The sequence below is a fragment of the Vombatus ursinus genome, unplaced genomic scaffold (genome assembly GCF_900497805.2).
Source record: "Vombatus ursinus unplaced genomic scaffold, bare-nosed wombat genome assembly UNPS02000749.1, whole genome shotgun sequence".
In the NCBI taxonomy this organism is placed as follows: domain Eukaryota; kingdom Metazoa; phylum Chordata; class Mammalia; order Diprotodontia; family Vombatidae; genus Vombatus; species Vombatus ursinus.
The window spans coordinates 1,137,952-1,156,952 of record NW_020940527.1 but is presented as its reverse complement, the minus strand read 5'-3'; the positions used below and the strand labels follow the sequence as shown (position 1 = coordinate 1,156,952).

Here is a 19,001-nt window from a genome sequence, read left to right as displayed (position 1 = left end):
AGAAGAAGAAGAAGAAGAAGAAGAAGAAGAAGAAGAAGAAGAAGAAGAAGGCATAGGACAGAACCTTAGGGACTATACACAGTGATTGGGTGTGACAGGGATGAAAATCCAGCAACAGATACTGAAAAGGAGCAGTCAGATAGGTAAGAGGAGAACCAGAACAGAGCTGTGTCATGACAACCTAGAGAGAGAAAAATATCAAGGAGAAGGGAGTGATCAACAGTGTCAAATTCTGCAAAGGACAAGGGCTGAGAAAAGAAACAAAAAGATTTAGCAATTAAGAGAGCATTGGTAACCTTGGAGAGAGCAGGTGGGTCTAGCGTTGGTATTCAAAGCCAATTATAGGGAGTTCAGAAGTGAGATGAGGCAAAGAAATAAAGGTAGATGGTAAACATGACTCTTTCTAAGAAATGGTCTGTGAAAAGGAGGAGAGATATAGGAAGATAGTTTGAGAGGGTGAAAAGTTCCAATGAAGTTTTTTCAAGGATGGAGTGAACCTGGGCATGTTTATAGACAGCAGAACAAAGAGAGATGGGGGTGAGAGGGAATTGTGGAAGGAAATAATCAAAGGAAAGAACTTCCAGAGAAAATAGGATGGCATGGAATCAGAGCAGAAGTAAAAAAGTTGACCTTGACAAGAGGGCTTCCATTCACTCTTCCTTTGCTGCAGTTTCCAAGGAAGAAACTTGAGCAAAGCAAGAGAGAATGGGGGGTGATGATGTCAAGGATCATTGAGGTATAGACTAGGGGGAGAAGAGTTTGCTCAAGACATACAGTCCCTGTTTTCTCAGTAATGTAGGGGGCCATGCCTTTTAGTAAGGGAAGGGAACAGAGGTTGTGTAAGAAGCACAAAGAAAGAAGAGATACAGCAGAGCTTCTATGGGGAAATAGAAGGAATTGTATGCAGCAGGGAGAGCTCAGCTGAGATTAGACAACACGAATTTCTAGTGGATACTCAGCATGGTTGTGTGAATTCCACCATCCATCTTCAGCACCACCTGAGTAGGAATTGAGAAGGTGGAGAGTAGGGGTAACCCAGGGCTTTGTTTGGCAAGTCAGGAACAGTGGCAGAGCAAGGAGGCAAAGAGTTCCTAGCAAGGAACAGTCTGGGGTTGGACTGATTAACTAGGTCAGCACTGAAAAGGGAAGCCAGAGTAGCGGCAAGGGACTGGAAAACAGGGAAAGGTGGAGTGCCTAAGGAGGAAAAATGGATTTGGGAATAAGGCAGAGGGAGAGATGAAAAGAGAGGAGGCCAGCATCCAAGGTCACAATAGACATGGCCAGATATGAGGTCAGGGTAAGAGTCCTGATGCCATATTGGGTAGGTCTGACCATGTCACCCTCCTACTCAATAAACTCCAGTGGGATCATGATTACCTATAAGATAAAATACAAATTCCTCTTTTTAATTTGTAAAGCTCTTCACAACATAGATCTTGCCTGACTGGTATTTTAACACATTCCTCCTGTCCATAGACTCCGTAGTCTAGCCATACCAGCCTGCTTCCTATTCCTCAAACACACTGGTCCATCTCTCACCTCCATGGCTGTCCTACATGATTGGAACACTCTCATTCCAAACTTCCTTCTTATAGAATCCCTGCCTTCCTTTAAAATTCAGTTCAAGAGCTGCCTCCTCCACGGGGGCCTCTCCCAGTCCCCCTTCTGTGGTTGTTAAAGTTGTTGTTCAGTTGTTTTAATTGTGTACAACTCTCTGTGACCCCATTTGGGGGTGTCAGCAAAGATATTGGAGTGGCTTGCCATTTCCTTCTCCAGCTCATTTTACAGATGAGGATACTGAAGCAAGCAGGGTTGCGTGACTTGCCCAGGGTTACACAGCTAGTAACTACCCAAGGCTAGAACTTGTATCGTCCTGTCTCCAGGTCCAACATAGGCCCAGCTTGATGTCCAGCTCTACAGGACAAGGGCTTACAGGCAGCAAAGACAAAGATGGAAAAAAGTCTCTGCCCTTGGGGCAGCTAGGTGACACAGTGGATAGAGCACCGGTCCTGGAGTCAGGAGGACCTGAGTTCAAATCTGGCCTCAGACACAAAACACTCACTAGCTGTATGACTCTGGGCAAGCCACTCAACCCCAGTTGCCTCACCAAAAAAAAAAAAAAAAAAAAAGTCTCTGCCCTCATGGAGTTTATAAGCTAATAGCCAGGATACACAACAGATGCACAAATAAATATAGTACGAGGTGGAATAAATAATAAAGAGAAAGAAAAGACATAGACAAAGAGTCCTAAGAAGAGGAAAGAGACATGGCTTTCAGCTGTGGGGAACAGGGAAAGCTTCTTGAAAGAGAGACAGGATGTTGAATGTCAAGGTCAGAGACTAGCTGGTGGCGGGCTTGGGCTGGAACATAGCCTGTGTAAAGGAGAGGAATAGAAAATATGGTTGGGAGAAAAAAAACTCAGGCAAACAGGGCAATTTTGTAGGTATCTTATTAAATTTAATGTATATTTTAAAAATAAACTGCCTACCAGAAGCTCACATACATAATCTTTTTTCTTTCCTATATAATCTTCTTTTTTTGTTCTTTGTATATTTACATGCATGTGTTTGCTAATGATTGCTAAGTTCATAGTGTAACATGGGTTTGCACTGGCTCCTCTCTCTGAGGCCTAGTGGGTGACTACCCCTGCTCCTCCTTAGGGACTCTTAGATGGTTAAGGATTCTGTTCCCTCCCAGTGTTGGCTCAAGCCCCAATCAATTCTGCTCCTCCCTGTTTTAGGGGCCAGTGACCAGCATCCCAGTTCCATTTCACTACTTAATATGCATTGACTTTGACAAAGGAATATTTACTACAAAGGCAGAACAAGAACAAAATTCCATCTTGGGCACATAATCCCCCCCAATAGCACGTCAGTCTCTGGGGAGAAGAAGGGGATTAGACTCAAGGCTTAACTCGATTCCTACATAGCACTGGTTTCATCAAGTTCCAGTCCAAAGCCCCATTGAACTAGCGTTTCCCTGCAGGGTTGGGTGCAACATTTGACGTGTAATACTGGAATCCAATACCCCCATGGCTTCAGCTCCAGGCTCAGGAACTGCCCTCCCTGCACATAGAAAGAAAAGGACAAATGAGAGAAGACTAAATCCCTAAGCCCATTTCCCAGGTCTACACGTCTTAAGGGGTGGGGGTAGGGAAAGTGGAAGGGGTGGATGTGAATGAATGAGTCCTTCCCACTGGACTAGAAGGCAAGGGAAGAGAATGCTTTAGACAAGTAGTCTTATAAAGAAACAAATAGTTCCAGCTAAGCAACGAATAGAAAAAGACTGCTCCCAACCACAAGGTAGACCAACCAGAATATTCACCCATGCACACCAGTTCTCCAAATCTCCATGGAGCAGCTCCCCAGTGTTTTCCACATGGGTGCCTGTATCTAAGGAGATCTGGGCATTTGACAAACACCCATTACATTAACTTTTTAAATGCTTTTAAAAAGAAAAAGTATGTTGGATTCAGATTATAGAAAGTCTTAAATACCAAGGTAAAGAGTTTTATTTGATCCTATAGACAATAAGTTGCTGCTAAAGATTTTTGAGCAAGGGAGTAGCACTCAAACCTTTGAATGGGAAGATTGTTTTAGCAGTGGAGTGAGGCATGCTTTGGATGAGATTACAGAGACTAAAGGGATGAAAAACAATTAGAAGGCAAGAAGAAAGGTGATGAGAAACTGAACTAGGGTGGTTGCAGTATGAATGGGGAAAAAGGAGACAGATATGAGAGATATTGGGAAGATAAAATCAAATAGGACTTAACAAATGATTCACAGATGACTCCAATGTTCCCAAAGTAACTAGGAGAATAGCAGTGCCATTAACAGAAAAAGAGAAATTGGGAAGAGGAGAAGGATTGAGGGAGAGGGTTATGAATTTGTTCTGGGACATCTTGACTGAGATGTTGGCAGGAAGGCTGTCATCAGGTGAAGATATCCAGTAAGAAGCTAGAAATATAGAGATGCCAGGCTGAATTTGGGCATCATCTACAAAGACTCAATAGTTCATGGAAAATGAGATTGCCAAGGGCAAGATTATAGAGAAAGAAGACAAGAGGACCAAGAACAGAGTCTTGGTGGGGAGAAGTATTAAAGGACACCCACACTTGGAGGCAGGAAAAAGAAAATAAATAGCAAAGGAGAATGAAAAAAAAAGTGAGAATTGTAGCTTTAAAATTGCAAGGGACTGCAGAAGTTATGTAACTGAGCCCCCTTATTTTATAGATAAGGAGGACTGATGATCAGAAAGGTTGAGTGACTTGTCTAAAGCCACAGGGCATAAGCCAGGATCTGAATTCAGGGTCATCCAATCCTAAAATCACAGATCAAAGATTTAGAGCAAGAAGGGCCCTCACTCAACCCACATCCAGACCACACCCAGCATTTCCCTCTGCCCAAAGGATAGATTGGTCCCAGGGCTAAGGCTGCAGGTAGGGATCATGTGGCCCCAGTTGGAAGAATGTCTGGGCAGGAAGCCAGCCTAGCTGTAAGGACATCTTCTTATCCTCCTCATTATCAGAAATGCTTACCACAGTTTACTTCCTCCTTCGAGTAGGAAAATCTCCATTTTAACCTCATCATTTCAGTCGGTCACTAAGTAGGGACCCAGAGTGAAATTTAGATAGCGTCCTTACCCAGTCCCTCTTAATAGAGGGAGACAAGAAAGAAAAACATACACCGCAATGTATGGCTCCATATTCAAATCTTGCCACTTTCACAGTACAAGCTTCTCCACCACAGATGTTTGTGTCTCAATAAACAGTTAAATGAGGGACTATGGCCAAAAAAGCATTTATCCCATGCACAGCCAACCAAGGTTATCCAGTTCAACCCCTCCTTGTTTTTACAGATGAGGAAACTGAGGCCTAGAGAAGTAGAGTGCTTTGCCTAAGATCATGCCGGCAATGAGTAAGTGGCAGATGTTAGATTTGAACCCAGGTCCTCCAAAGCATATCCAGCTTCCTTTTCATGGTGCTACAATCGCCTCCAGGAACAGGATGACTGAGATGACTCAGAGGCAGCAGATAATATTTTTGAAAGCAATAGACTGAGTGGTTAAGACCAAAAAATACTGGAATCATAGATTAAATGGATGCCAGACCCTAGGCAGGGGTCTGAGGAGAGAGAGAGAGGGAGAGAGAGAGGGAGAGGGAGAGAGAGAGGAGGGAGAGAGGAGAGAGAGAAGGAGGGAGAGAGAGAAACAGAAAGAAAGAGAGAGAGAGACAAGTCATTGGTGAGAATTTTCTAGATGCTATGAGGCCTCTGTAGAGCTTGAGTGACAAATTAATAGGTGTCCAGGATTCCCAATGGTTAGAGCAGTGGACTTGGAATAAAGAAGACTAGAGCTTAGATGCTTAGTAGCTGGGCAATTCTGGCCAAGTCACTAAACTTTCTTAACTTCTGCTTCTTCACCCATAAAATGAGCATAATCATGATGGCACCTACCACACACAGGGTTGTTGTGGGGCTTAGATGAGGTAAAATATATAAAGAGCAGCTAGATGGTGCAGTGGATAGAGAGCAGGGCCAAGACTCAGGAAGACTTGAGTTCAAGTTTGAACTTGGAATAAAGAAGATTAGAGTTCAGACACTAACTAGTTGTGTGATTCTGGGCAAGTCACTTAACCCTGTTTGCCTTAGTTTCCTCATCTGTAAAATAAGTTGAGAAGGAAATGTCAAAACCACTCCAATGTCTGAAAACCCCAAATGGGGTCACAAAGAGTCAGATATGACTGAAACAACTGAACAACAAAATACATATATATATAAAGCACTTTGTAAGCCATAAAACATCATATAAATGCTACCTATTATTATTGATCAATATAGTCTGATTTAGAAGGAGACGAGAAAAAAACATACAAATCAGTATCATCAGGTAAGGCACACAATCTATAAAGTGCTCTGGTTGGTATGCTCACTGCACAGATGAGCAAGAGGCATTATTGGGTTGAAGAGAGAATAGAGGTACAGCTAAGTGGCCCAGTGGATAGAGCACTGGCCCTGGAGTCAGGAGGACCTGAGTTCAAATCCAGCCTCTGACACATGATACTCACTAGCTGTGTGACCCTGGGCAAGTCACTTAACCCCAATTGCCTTACCAAAAAGAGAGAGAGAGAGACAGAGAGAATGGAGTTAATCAGGGCAGACATCCCAGAAGAGTTGGCAACTTAAACCAGGAGGAGAAGCACAGACTGCTTGGAGAGGTGAGGGGGGTATTAGGGAAGACTACAGCCACCTAGACCCAATCCACAGCCATATGTGGAATTCCAAATCCTGGCTTCTCTCCCCAGTCCAGAAGGCAGTTGAGACCTAGCTATTCTCCTTGGTGCAATCAGGAAAAAAAATCTGCATGGGTCTGCTTACTCATCTGGGGATCCTTAAATCACTCAATAACAGGAAATCATTTCACACAATGGAGGAAATTCTCTCCAGAACCGAGCATTAAGCAGACTCATTAAGTGCTTTGTAATAGACTCTCTGGGGTCTATTGTTCAGATAATTCAGGCTGACTTTCTACCCAAACCAATGGCAAAAGCTTTGGAGAAGCCAGCTCCTAGCAGTGGGAGCTCCAAGGCCTGAGAGGAGGAAGGAGATGAGTGTGTGCTGAGGCCCATGCAGTCCTGTCTAAGCTCATTCAGTTTCGGAATCTCAAAATTGGAAGACAATCGATTGACCAAGTCTCATCCCTGCGTGAGCAGGAATCCCCTCAACATCATCCCTGACAAACAGTCTTCCAGACTCTGCTTGAAGACCACCAGTGATGGAGAACTCACTACCTGTTGCAACAAAACTTTCTGCTTTTGGAGAGCATTACTTGTTAGGAAGTTGTTGGGGGTTCTGCCCCCTAGATTGAGCTGTTTGGCAGATGCCCAGTGGGGATGGGTAAAGCAAGCGTCATGTCCCTTCTACGTGACTATCTTGCTATTGTTTTCTCTTTTCCAAGCTAAGCATTCCCATGTCCTAGTAATGGTTCAAAGATGGATTCTGAGTAAGGCCTCTTCTAGTTCTAATGTTTTAGCATTCTGAACGCCCCAAGATTCCCAAGAAGGATCCAGCCTGACCCATATCTAACCTTTCACTCTCTACAGCTTCCTTCTTTGGAGAGAACCACCTGGAGATGCCCCTAGATGAAGCCCTGAGTGAGATTCACGTCAAGTTCCAGGTCTTTACAGCCCAATCAGATGCCTTTCTCCTCCTGTTAGCCGGCCCAACTGACCACCTCCTAGTGGAACTGCGTTCTGGCAGCCTGAAGGTCAGTATTCCCACTTTCTATCCTGAACCCGCCTGAGGAACATCTCTGAGACATAAGCCCCAAACTGCAGGATCCAAGAAATTGAAGCTGATCTCTGGTGCCTAAAAGCCTAGAGAACCGGCCTTGGACTAGGAAGAGGGCAGGAATGGGAGTCAGAAAATCATGGCCCTACCATCAATTAGCTCAGTGATGTTCGACAAGTACCTTTATGTCTCAGTGATTCCCAATCTTCCTATAGAAAGTGGAAACAAATATTCCTGCCCTATCCCTCCACCACAGCCCTTCTCTGACACCGAGCTGAGCCTGGATTCACAAAAGCTCTACCAACTTAGCGCAAATTCTGCCAGGGAGGAAAGGCCAAGCTAGAGGCTTTGCATCTGTTATCCAAGAACCGGCCCTACCTCAGGTCCTAAAGCTCATCCCCAAGTTGGTTGTAGGGAGATTAACTAGAAGTGAGGCATTGTGGAGCAGTGGGTGGAATGTTAGACCAGGAGCCAGGAAGACCTGAGTTCAACCACACAGACACATGCTGGCTTTGGGACCCTGGGAAAGTCACTTATCTTCTCTGTGCCTCAGTTTCCTCACTTGTAAAATGGGGATAATTATAACACCTATCCCACAGGGATGTTATTAAGGCCTGAATGAGATATCTGTAAAGTATTTTGCAAACCTCAAATTGCTGTAGATGCTCACTATGATTATTATTAAGAAGGAGCATGGTATAGTGGATAGAGAGCCAGATTCAGAGACAAGAAGGCCTGGGTTCCAGTCCTGTCTCTGACCCATACTGGCTGTGTGACCCTAGGCAGGTCACCTAACTTCTCATTGCCCCAGGGAACTCTCTAAGACTTATAAGTTGCTGAGCAGGTATTGACTTGTATCGGTGGAAGGACGTTCCCTCCGCCGATGAAATCCCAGGTCCAAACTTTGAAAAGATATTTGCCATTACCAATCCATAGAGGTGTTGTGACCTGCATCAGAGGAGGGTCTGTCCCTGCCAATAAAACCACAGGCCCTTGAAGGACTGAGGTGTAACTCTTCTCCTTCCCACTTCCCAGGGATATCTCTAATAGAGGCTGGCCCACTTGCCCAGGCTCCCATTTGGGTAGGAAATAAGGCCTTGGAGATTGCCTGTGGGTCCTGACCCTCTTCCTCACTCTACCTTCTCCCCCTGCAGATCCGACTAGTTCAGGGAAATGAAGAGACCATTCTGCAGTCCCCTGAAGAGATGCCACTCAATGACTTGGGGACCCATGATGTGGAGGTGATGGTGGCAGATGGCCAGGTCTCCCTGACAGTCGATGACCTCTTCAATTCCTCTACTACTGCTGCTGAAACTCCTCTTGAGGCCTCCTATGGCGTTTTTGTGGGAGGGACCGGGAGCCTGCATCTGTCCTACCTGGCTGGGGCAAGCCGCCCACTTCGAGGCTGCCTCCAGGAGGCCTCCCTCAATGGCCTCGATATCCTGGCCCGGCTGACCGAAGGAGTAAGGGATGGCTGTGCCACAGAGTTCTCAGCCAGTGAAGACGAGGCTCTGGGCTTCACAGGGCCCCGCGCCCTGGCCGCCTTCCCTACCTGGAGCACACGAGGCGAGGGCACTCTGGAGTTCACGCTGACCACACGGGTCAAGCGAGCACCACTGGCGTACCAGGCGGGGGGCCCACAGGGTGACTTCATCTACCTGGAGATCTTTGATGGACACCTGCGGGCCATAGTGGAGAAGGGTTACGGGGCTGTCATGCTGCACAACAGTGTCTCGGTAGCCGACGGGCAACCCCATGAGGTCAGCGTCCATGTGGATGTGCACATGCTAGAGATCTCTGTGGACCAGTACCCCACTCGCACCTCCAACCGCGGTGTCCATAGCCCCTTGGAGCCCCGAGGAAGCCTGCTCCTAGGGGGTCTGGATGAAGAGGCCTCGCGCCGTCTGCAGGAGCACAGGCTGGGCCTGGCATCTGCAGTCACCAACGTGTCCCTGGTGGGCTGCCTGGAGGACCTGATCATCAATGGGGAGAGACAGGGACTTCAGAGGGCCCTGATCACCCGAGACATCACTGCGGGCTGCGGCGTCCCTGAGGATGAGTATGAGGATGATGCCTATGAGGTGTATGAGCTGCTGTCCACCTTGGCACCTGAAGCCTGGCCGGGGCTGGAGGTGCCTGAGCCCTGTACGCTGGAACCTGGCCTCCCACCTCTCTTTACCAACTTCACCAAGTTGCTGACCCTGAGCCCCCTGGTAGTGGCCGAGGGGGGCACAGCCTGGCTAGAATGGAGGCATGTGCAGCCCACGCTGGACCTGAGTGAGGCAGGCATCCGGCAGTCCCAGGTACTGTTCGGTGTGACTCGCGAAGCCCAACACGGAGAACTGGATTTCAGCATCCCTGGAGCTCAGTCCCGGAAGAAGTTCACCCTCCTGGACGTGGTCAATCGGAAGATCCGTTTCATCCATGATGGCTCTGAGTACCCTGAGGACCAGCTGGTCCTGGAGGTCACGGTGATGACCCAGAGCACTGTGCCTCAGTGCCTACGCCAGGGCCAGACCTACATACTGCCCATCCGGGTAAACCCCTTGAATGACCCTCCCCGGGTGGTCTTCCCACATGGGAGCCTCATGGTGATCCTTGAGCACACACAAAAGGCCCTTGGGCCTGAAATTTTCCAAGCCTATGACCCAGACACAGCCTGTGAGAGCCTCACCTTCCAGATCATTGGAACCCAGCACCTAGAAGGTGGCACAGTGGAACGTAATGACCAACCAGGTGAGAGGGTGGCTGAGTTCTCCTGCCAGGAGCTGGAAGCAGGCAGCTTGTCCTACATCCACAGGGGTGGCCCTGCCCAGGACCTCTTGTTCCGGGTCACTGACAGCATGGACACCAGCCCCGTAGCCGTGCTGCGCGTGGTGGCCATCCAGCCCACCATTCAGATCCAGAATAACACAGGGCTGTTTGTGCTACAGGGTTCTTCCACACCCATCTCAATAGCCAACCTGTCAGCTGAGACAAATGCAGTAAACCAGGATGTGAGCATCTTGTACCAGCTTACCGGGGACCTGCTCTATGGGGAGATCCAGAAGCAGGGGGCCAGTGGAGCTTCTGGGGGGGACTGGAGGTCCGTCAGCTCCTTCTACCAGAGGGATATCGAGCAGGGGCAGGTACGCTACCTGAGCACCGATCCCCAGCACCACACCCAAGACACCACCGAGAAGATGATATTTGAGGTGCAGGTGGGTCAGAAGGCCCTCACCAATAACACCTTCCTGGTCACCATCAAGAAGGCTGCCATACGGATGCTAAGGCTCGTGCCCCTGCTGACCCATGATACCCGGCAGGAGGTGCTCACTACAGACCAGCTGGAGGCTACTCTGGACGAGGAATTGGGCCCCAGCCCTGCTTCCTTCCACTATGAGATTGTCCAGGCCCCCCGGAAGGGCAACCTCCGGCTCCATAGCATGCGACTGACAGATAAGCAAGGTTTCACTCAAGAAGACCTTCAGAAGGGCCACGTGACCTACCGAGCCATGGCCAGGGTCTCCGAGGAAGCTGAAGACTCGTTTCTCTTTCGTGTCACAGCCCCCCCACATTTCTCCCCACTCTACACCTACCCAATCCGCATTGGTGGTGATCCTGATGCCCCAGTCCTCACCAATGTCCTCCTCTCTGTGCCTGAGGGGGGCAAAAGCACCATCTCCCAAGACCACCTGTTTGTCAGGAGCCTCAACAGTGCCAACTACCTATATGAGGTCATCGAGAAACCACGCCATGGCACTCTGATGTGGCAGGGGACAGGGCAGGGCTCTGGGTCAGAATCCACACCAGTGACAACGTTCACCAATGATGATCTGCTCCTGGGCCGGCTGGTCTACCAGCATGATGATTCAGAGACCACAGAAGATGACATCCCATTTGTGGCCATCCGCCAAGGTGAAGGTAGCGGTGGCATGGCCTGGGAGGAGGTGCGAGGTGTCTTCCGTGTGGCAATACAGCCAGTGAATGACCATGCCCCAGTACAGACGGTCAGCCGTGTCTTCCATGTGGCTCGTGGTGGGCGGCGGCTGCTGACCACAGATGATGTGGCCTTCACTGATGCTGACTCGGGCTTCACCGATGCCCAGCTGGTGCTTACCCGAAAGGATCTGCTCTTTGGTAGCATTGTGGCTGCTGATGACCCCAGCCGGCCTGTCTACCGCTTTACCCAAGAAGATTTGAGGAAGAAGAGGATCCTGTTTGTCCACTCAGGGGCTGACCGAGGCTGGATCCAGCTCCAGGTGTCAGATGGCCAACACCAGTCCACCGCACTGCTTGAGGTCCAGGCCTCTGAACCTTACCTCCGGATCACAAACAACTCTGGTCTGGTCGTCCCCCAGGGAGGCCAAGGAACTATTGACACATCCGTGTTAGGCCTTGACACCAATGTGGACATCCGCAGTAGTGAGGAGGTCCACTACCATGTGACCACAGGCCCGCGCTGGGGGCAGCTGCTCCGAGCAGGTCAGCCCACCACCACTTTCTCCCAGAGGGATCTCCTGGAAGGGGCTGTCCTCTATCAACACCATGGCAACCGCAATCCCCAAGATGCCCTGGGCTTCTCTGTGGAGGCTGGACAGGTGACGGCAGAGGACACACTGAAGGTGACTGTTTCCCTGGACAGACCCCTGGCCCCACTTCAGATGGTGCATCAGGAGAAGATCTATGTCTTCCAGGGGCAGGCTGCTGAAATTAAAAGGGATTTCCTAGAGGTGAGGATCTTGCCCTGGGGCACAAAATCCCAGCTGGGGGGAAGCTGGAACTTCTCTCCCAAAGTGGACATCCCCAGGGTACATGCAAGGACCAGGAGGGGGGGCACTGCTTAAAAGTCCTGAGGATTCAAGAGGAAGTTCATTGATGAGTGGGATCTGTGGGGCAGGAAAGGGAGCCTCTCCCATCCCTTGACTTCCAAATCTCCCATCAGCCCCACTGCCTCTTAGAATTGCACCTTTTCTCTGTCTGTGTCTCTGTCTCTGTCTGTCTCTGTCTCTCTGTCTCTCTGTCTCTCTCTCTCCCCTTCCCTCTCTCTCTCTTTGTCTCTCTCTGTCTCTGTCTCTCTGTCTCTGTCTCTCTTTCCCTCTCTCTGTCTCTCTCTCCTTCCCTCTCTCTCTCTTTGTCTCTCTCTGTCTCTGTCTCTCTGTCTCTGTCTCTCTTTCCCTCTCTCTGTCTCTCTCTCTTTCCCTCTCTCTGCCTTTCTCTCTCTCTCTGTCTTTCCATCTCTCTCTTTCCCTTTCTGTCTCTGTCTCTATCTCAGTCTCTGTCTCTTTCTCTCTCTCTGTCTCTCCCTCTCTCTGTCTCTGCCTCTGTCTCTCTCTCTCTCACACACACACACTCACACACACACACACACACACACACAAGCCATGCATTCATGTCTGTGGTAAACTAAGGACTGGAGGGCTGAACAGTAGTGAAGAGGGCTCTGAGGTAACCCTCTTTCTCAGAGCAGAAATCTCCTCACATACAGAAAACACAGTTTCAAGTCCTGAATTTGGTACCAACTTTCTCTGTGACCTTGGGCAACTGACTTCTGGACTTCAGTTTCCTCATCTGTAAGATGGGAGAGCTTGAAATGATGGACTCAGAGGTCCAGTCCAACCCTAATCCTCTTTTCCTGTAGAGAGCAGAAGTTGGGGCATGGAGGAGATGAGTGCAACTGGGAGCGGGAGGGGTGATGGTCAGAGGATGGATACCGGACAGTGGGGAGGCAGCTCCCTCTCTCTGTTGGAGTGAGCCCAGAATTTACAAGCAAAGCTGGCCAAGGCCTTCTCAGGACTGGTGGCAGTGGGTGAATGGGCACCTGCACCAAGCTTCCAAGGCTCCTTATCCCAAGAAAGAGTCTTTTGTGTAGATAAAAAGGACAGTCTCATTTCCAGACACAGTCTGAGAAGAGGAAGGGCACCCCCTTGTGTCTTAAGATGGAACCCCCAGGTGTGTCCACTAGCCTTAGAAATCAAGGAAGGCAGGAAGGAAGGAAAGAAAGAAGGAAGGAAGGAAGGAAGGAAAGAAGGAGGGAAGGAAGGAGGGAGGGAAGGAAAGAAGAAGGAAAGAAAAGAAGGAAGGAAGGAGGGAAGGAAAAAAGGAAGGAAGAAAGGAAGGAAGAAGGAGGAAGAAGGGAAGGAAAGACGAAGGGAAGGAAGGAAGGAGGGTACAGGAGAAGAGAGAGCAATGGTGGCAGCTCCTCCTCCTTCCTATTAAATACTCCATTTTTCCCTGTACTCCTTCCAATCATCAACCGTCCCTTATTGTCACCCCATTCCCCACAGGTGGCCCAGGAAGATGTACCTGCTGCAGAGATTGTCTACAAGGTGACTGACCCTCCAAGAGCCGGCTACCTAGTGACCATCTCTCAGGGAGCCTCAGCTAATGAGCCGCCCATCCTGGACCCTGTCCACAGCTTCACTCAGGAGAACGTGAATGAGGGCGAGGTCATGTACTTCCACTCGCAGGCGGAGGGCTGGACTGACCACTTTGTCCTGGATGTGGTTTCCAGTGTGGGGACCACCCTAGAAGGAGTCCAGGTTGAGCTGCAGGTGCTGCCTGTCACCATCCCTCTGGAGACCCGGAACTTCAGTGTGCCTGAGGGTGGTGCCCATACCCTGGCCCCTCCAGTGCTTAGGGTCACTGGACCCTACTTCCCCACAGTGTCTGGCCTAGAGTTCCTGGTCCTGGAGCCACCCCAGCATGGGAGCATCAAGAGAGGAGAGACACCCCAAGACGGAAACCTCAGCACTTTCACATGGAGAGAGGTATCATCCCCAGCAAGAAAGGGAGACCCCTTCCCCAGTAGGAAAGGGCAGGGGACAGAGGCCTCTCTGATGTTCCTGCAATACCCAGGTGACCCCCCAGAGTGGGAAATAGAGGGATCCCTAATGAACCAATCAATAAAGCAGTACTGAGCAGCAGCAGCAGCAGATATGGACTGAGACCCTACTGTGCGCAGGCTAGAAATGAAAAGTTTAGATAAGATGGGGTCCTTTCCGTTAGGGAGCTTACATTCTAGCAGAGAGATAAAACACCAACATGAACAGCTATAGTACAAAGCTGTATGACAAATGCCTTAAAGAGAAGTAAAAACAAAATTGGGAGGGGGAGGCTCACTGCTGATGGGACAATCAGAGAAGACCTCCTAGAAGAAGCGGCGTCTGAGCTGGGTTTTAAAGGGGAGAGAGAGAGTCTAGTCTAGATCTAGACAGGAAGAGCAAAAGCTCAGGAGCAGGACAGCCCTAGACATATTTGGGGAGCAAAAAGTTACCAAGTTGGGCTGAAGCTTAGAGTGCAAAGGGAGTCATGTGAGAGACGTCTGGAAAGGCAGAGTGTTACAAGACTCCCAGAGGCCTTGAATGTCGAGATCATCCTGGGCCAGGCTGTACTGCTGGTGAGACAAGAAGAGGCATAGACTAGGTCTCTGTTCTTGCGGTAGTTCCAGTCTGGTTGGGGAGACAGGAGTCACATCTGGAAGGATTACTAATAGGACAGGAAAGGATATGCTAAGTGGGCATAGGGAGTGAGCGGTAAGAGTCGGAGGAGGGAGAGGTCAGAGTAGGTTGGGATGATCAGAGGAGGCTTCCTGGAGGAGGTGAGACTGAGCTGGGCCTTGAAGGATGGTTTAGGTTGGGCCAGGCAGAAGGGAGAGGAAAGGAGAAGGAGGGGAGGGAAAGTATGAGCGAAAGATAGTGAGCAGACCAGCCTGGATGGAACAGAAGATTTTTGATGGGAGGGAAAGGAAAATGAGGCTGGAGAGGTAGAATGAGGCCAGGTTGTAGGGGGCCTTGAATGACAAGGTAACAAAATTTCACTAGCCCACTGTGCTGGGAGGAATCTCCTCTGAGAAAAAGGGGGGAAAGAAGTGGTCGTGAAGGAGTAGAAAGGTAATTCATGAGAAGGTGATGAGCAACCACTCCCAACAGGACAGGGTTGGCTGGATTTGGGGCTGCACCCAGCCAGAGACAATGACTGGACTTGAGGAGTGGGCCAGGGATTCCCAAAGGAGCTAAAGTCATGCCTGACCAAATGCAGGGTGTGGGAAAGGAGCCAGAAGGGTCCTGAGGTGTCAGGCCCTCACAGGAGAAGGCAGGCGAGGCTGGGCTCTGACCCCTGTCTGTGTGCCCATCTCTCTCCCCTCTAAAGGTGGAGCAGCAGCTGATCCATTATGTCCACGATGGCAGTGAGACCCTGGCCGACAGTTTCATCCTTATGGCCAATGCCTCTGAGATTGACCGTCAAAGCGAGCCCGTGCCCTTTGGCGTCACTGTCCTGCCCGTCAATGACCAAGTCCCAGCTCTCACCATCAACACCGGTGTACAGGTAAGGCCTCCCCGGGGGTCCCAGAAGAGCTGAGAAAGCTATAGTAGCCAGTACTCAAGGTTCTCCCAGAATCCTTCCCAGCTACCCTCCCGTGTGCCTCGAGGAAAAGGTCAGACGTGGGGGGAGCAGGATGGCAGCTTTCAGGCAGAAAGCACTCCTACTTACACTGTGAAGTTTAGCGGCAGCTCTGTGAAGGGCCATCCTAAACCAAGCAGCTAATAGTCATTCACGGAGTCAATGACAGAGTCAACAGTGTGTCACTTTGATAGAGACCAAAGCTGAGACTCCCAGGAAAGAAACCCCACCCTCTCCTACACATGATTGACTCTCAGGGACTGTTAAGAGACTCTAGAGGCAGGATTCCCCTAGGGCTCAGTAGCAGGGTCCTCTCACCTTTCACTTATTCATTCTCCAAACATTTATTAAGTACCTACTGTGAGCAGAGCGCTATTCAAGGCACCAGGTGAGGTACAAAGCTTAGGTCCATTATGATCCCTGCCCTCCTGGTGCTCACAGTCTAGTAGTGACGAGACACAGACACAGAGAACTATAATGCACACTATTACATGATAAGTCCTCTGTTCCACTCTGACCCTTGGACCTACTCTCCTCTTGGCTGGGGACTATACACCCTGCTACTGCTCCCCAAGGTCCTCAGGGCCTTGCCATCCACCCTGCAATTTTCCCTGCCAAAATCTGAATCCTACCTGGCCTTTCCATCTTCCGTGAGCTGAACATGAACTTGACCCCTCCTTTATGTATTGTCTCTCCCAATTAGAATGTGACCTTGAGCACATGGATTGGCTCCAGTTTCTGTTTGTATCCCCAGGGCTTAGTGCTCAGCACATAGTAAATGCCTTTCCATCCATTCCATTAGAATGGTACAAAACAAAATCTACCATGAGATCTGAAGAGTTAGTCCATTGGGTAGGGGGTGGGGGGAAAATCAGAGATGGCTTCATAGAAGAGGTGGCATTTGAGTTAGGTTAAGGTAGGATTTCATTCTAGGTAGGGGAAATGAATGAGCAAAGGTGGGTAAGTACAGGGGGTATTCTGGGGCTGTGGAGAATAGTCCAGTTTGCCTGTAGGGGAAAATAAGTGAAGGCTAGTAATATGGGATAGAGGGAGAAAGGTAGAGGGTCCTGGAGAAGACAAAATAATGGAAATAAAGTCACGTGGGAATGGGGCAAGGTTAGGACACATCATCCCCGTCATCTTGCCTGCTGCTAGAGTTCTAGCTGGGAGCTAAGTGGTGTAGTAGATAAAGAGCTTGGAGTCAAGAGTCCTGAGTGTGAATCCTGCCTCAGATACTGGTGCACTGGTGTATGACCCTGGGCAAGTCATTAACTGTTCATAGCTTCAGTTTATTCATCTGTAAAATGAGGATGATAATAGCATCTCCTTTGTGGGATTGGTACAAGGATCAAATGAGATGATCATTGTAAAGTGTGATATACACATGTTATTGTCAGCCTAAAATGTCTCCCATGAAGCCACAGAAGGTAACCTTTCATCCCAGCATACCTTTGTTCAGTTACAAAAGGTGGTTATCTTATCCCTTGGTGCCAGAGGCCACAGAACATTCGGTTATATCAATTTTCATAAACTACAGAAGAGCAACTTGTCCTGAGACTGTTTCTATCCAAACTCCATTGAAAAGATGAGAGGAATGAGATAATAATAATGAGAATAGGGTCAGCTAGGTGGTACAGTGGATGGAGCTCCAGTCTTGGAGTCAGGAGGACCTGAGTTTAAATCCGGTTTCAGGCACTTGACACTTACTAGCTGTGTGACCCTGGGCAAGTCACTTAACCCTGATTGCCTCACCAAAAAAAAAGCAAAATAAATAAAATTAAAAAAGAATAGTAGTGCTCTGTCCTGATGTCCTGCTCTTCACTTGCCAACCCATTTTCCCATCGCTTCCATGGAGCAATGCTGAGATACTCAGAGAAGCCATTGTCCTGATCATTTTACAGCTGAGAAAACAGGTCTGCAGAGATGATGAGACCTGGCAGATTCACAGAGTAGGCCAATGACAAAACCAGAAGTGGAATTCAGGTCTCTAGAGAACCTGCCCAGTGAACTTCCCTACTTGACTCCAAGAGAAATGAGTCATTTTCTTCCAAAGTCTCTTAGGGGTAGACTTAGGCAGGAAACCTAAGTCAGGATGGCACCCAGATTTTTTTGCCATGCCTGAAGTGCAGAATGTCTCTGAGGGGTAGAGAGGAAAAAAATGTCTGGATGATCACCTACAGTGGGGAGGAAGCCAATAAATCCACCAAAAAGCATTTATTAAACACCTACTATGTGCCAGGCACCAGGCTGGGTGCTAGAGGTACAAATACAGAGAAGATGAGAGAGTGCCCTTGAGTTTCTACGGCAGAAACTTCCTTTCCCTGAATGCCTTGGCCCAGGAAGGGAACAAGAAATCAGGTGTGCTAGCTGGGGCAGGGCAAAGGCTGAGGGCCAAACGCACCCAGCACCACCCTCTCTGTAAGAGCAGAGGACAGGTAATACCTCAGTGTGGCCACAAGGTGGCAGGCTCAGCACATATGTCAGAGGAACCCTTAGAGCGGAGAAGCACCTCCCCTTCCCACCTCCAGCAATGATGGAGGAGAGGGGGAAGGGTAACCAGCACCCCCTTCCCCCACCCACCACCCCCACTACCCCAGGCCCCTGTCACAGTCCATGGAGCCCCTTATCCTTCAGCTCTGTCAGCCAGGCTTTCCTTACCCTCATTTTATAGAGAAACTGACGCCAGGGAAATTAAACAAGGTCATAGGACCCCAGGATTATAGGACCCCCAGATCCCAAACTAAATCTGTAAGGGACCCCCAACGCCATCTAGTCCAGCTGCCTCATTTAACAGATGAGAATACGGGAGCCCAGAGAAGTTCAGTTGGAAGCTGGAGGGTAGAGTGCATAGAGTCGGGAAGACCTGAGTTTGAATTTCACTTCTGATACTTACTTGCTGTGTGACTCAGGGCAAGTCACTTAACCTTTCTGTGCCTTGGTTTTCTCATCTGTAAAATGGGTATAATAATACCCCTTATGCCTCAAGGAGTTATTGTGAGCATCAAATGAGATGATACATGTAATGTTTTGCAATCCTAAAAGTACTATATGAATGTTACATCATCATCATTGTTGTTACTGCTACTACCACTACTACCACCACCACTGCTACTACTACCACTACTATTGCTTCTGCTGCTACTACTACTACTGCTACTACTACTACTACTACTCCTACTCCTACTCCTACTCCTACTCCTACTCCTACTACTACTACTACTACTACTACTGCTACTACTACCACTGCTAGAGGTGGGGCAGTAGATAGAGGGCTGGGCTTAGGATCAGGAAGACCTGAGTTGAAATGCTCCTTCAGACATTTTGCTAACTGTG

The 19,001-nt window shown here is 49.0% G+C and overlaps 1 protein-coding gene across 1 annotated transcript in view; it reads left to right on the top strand.

Moving 5' to 3' along the window:
- The window catches only part of CSPG4 (chondroitin sulfate proteoglycan 4), a 94,969-nt gene that overhangs the window by 57,856 nt on the left and 18,112 nt on the right, over positions 1-19,001 (top strand). Inside the window, exons 2-5 of the mRNA XM_027861127.1 lie at positions 7,100-7,263; positions 8,441-11,998; positions 13,553-14,035; positions 15,417-15,593. Of these exons, the coding sequence (XP_027716928.1) occupies positions 7,100-7,263; positions 8,441-11,998; positions 13,553-14,035; positions 15,417-15,593 (4,382 nt within the window). The remainder of the gene's footprint in view (positions 1-7,099; positions 7,264-8,440; positions 11,999-13,552; positions 14,036-15,416; positions 15,594-19,001) is intronic.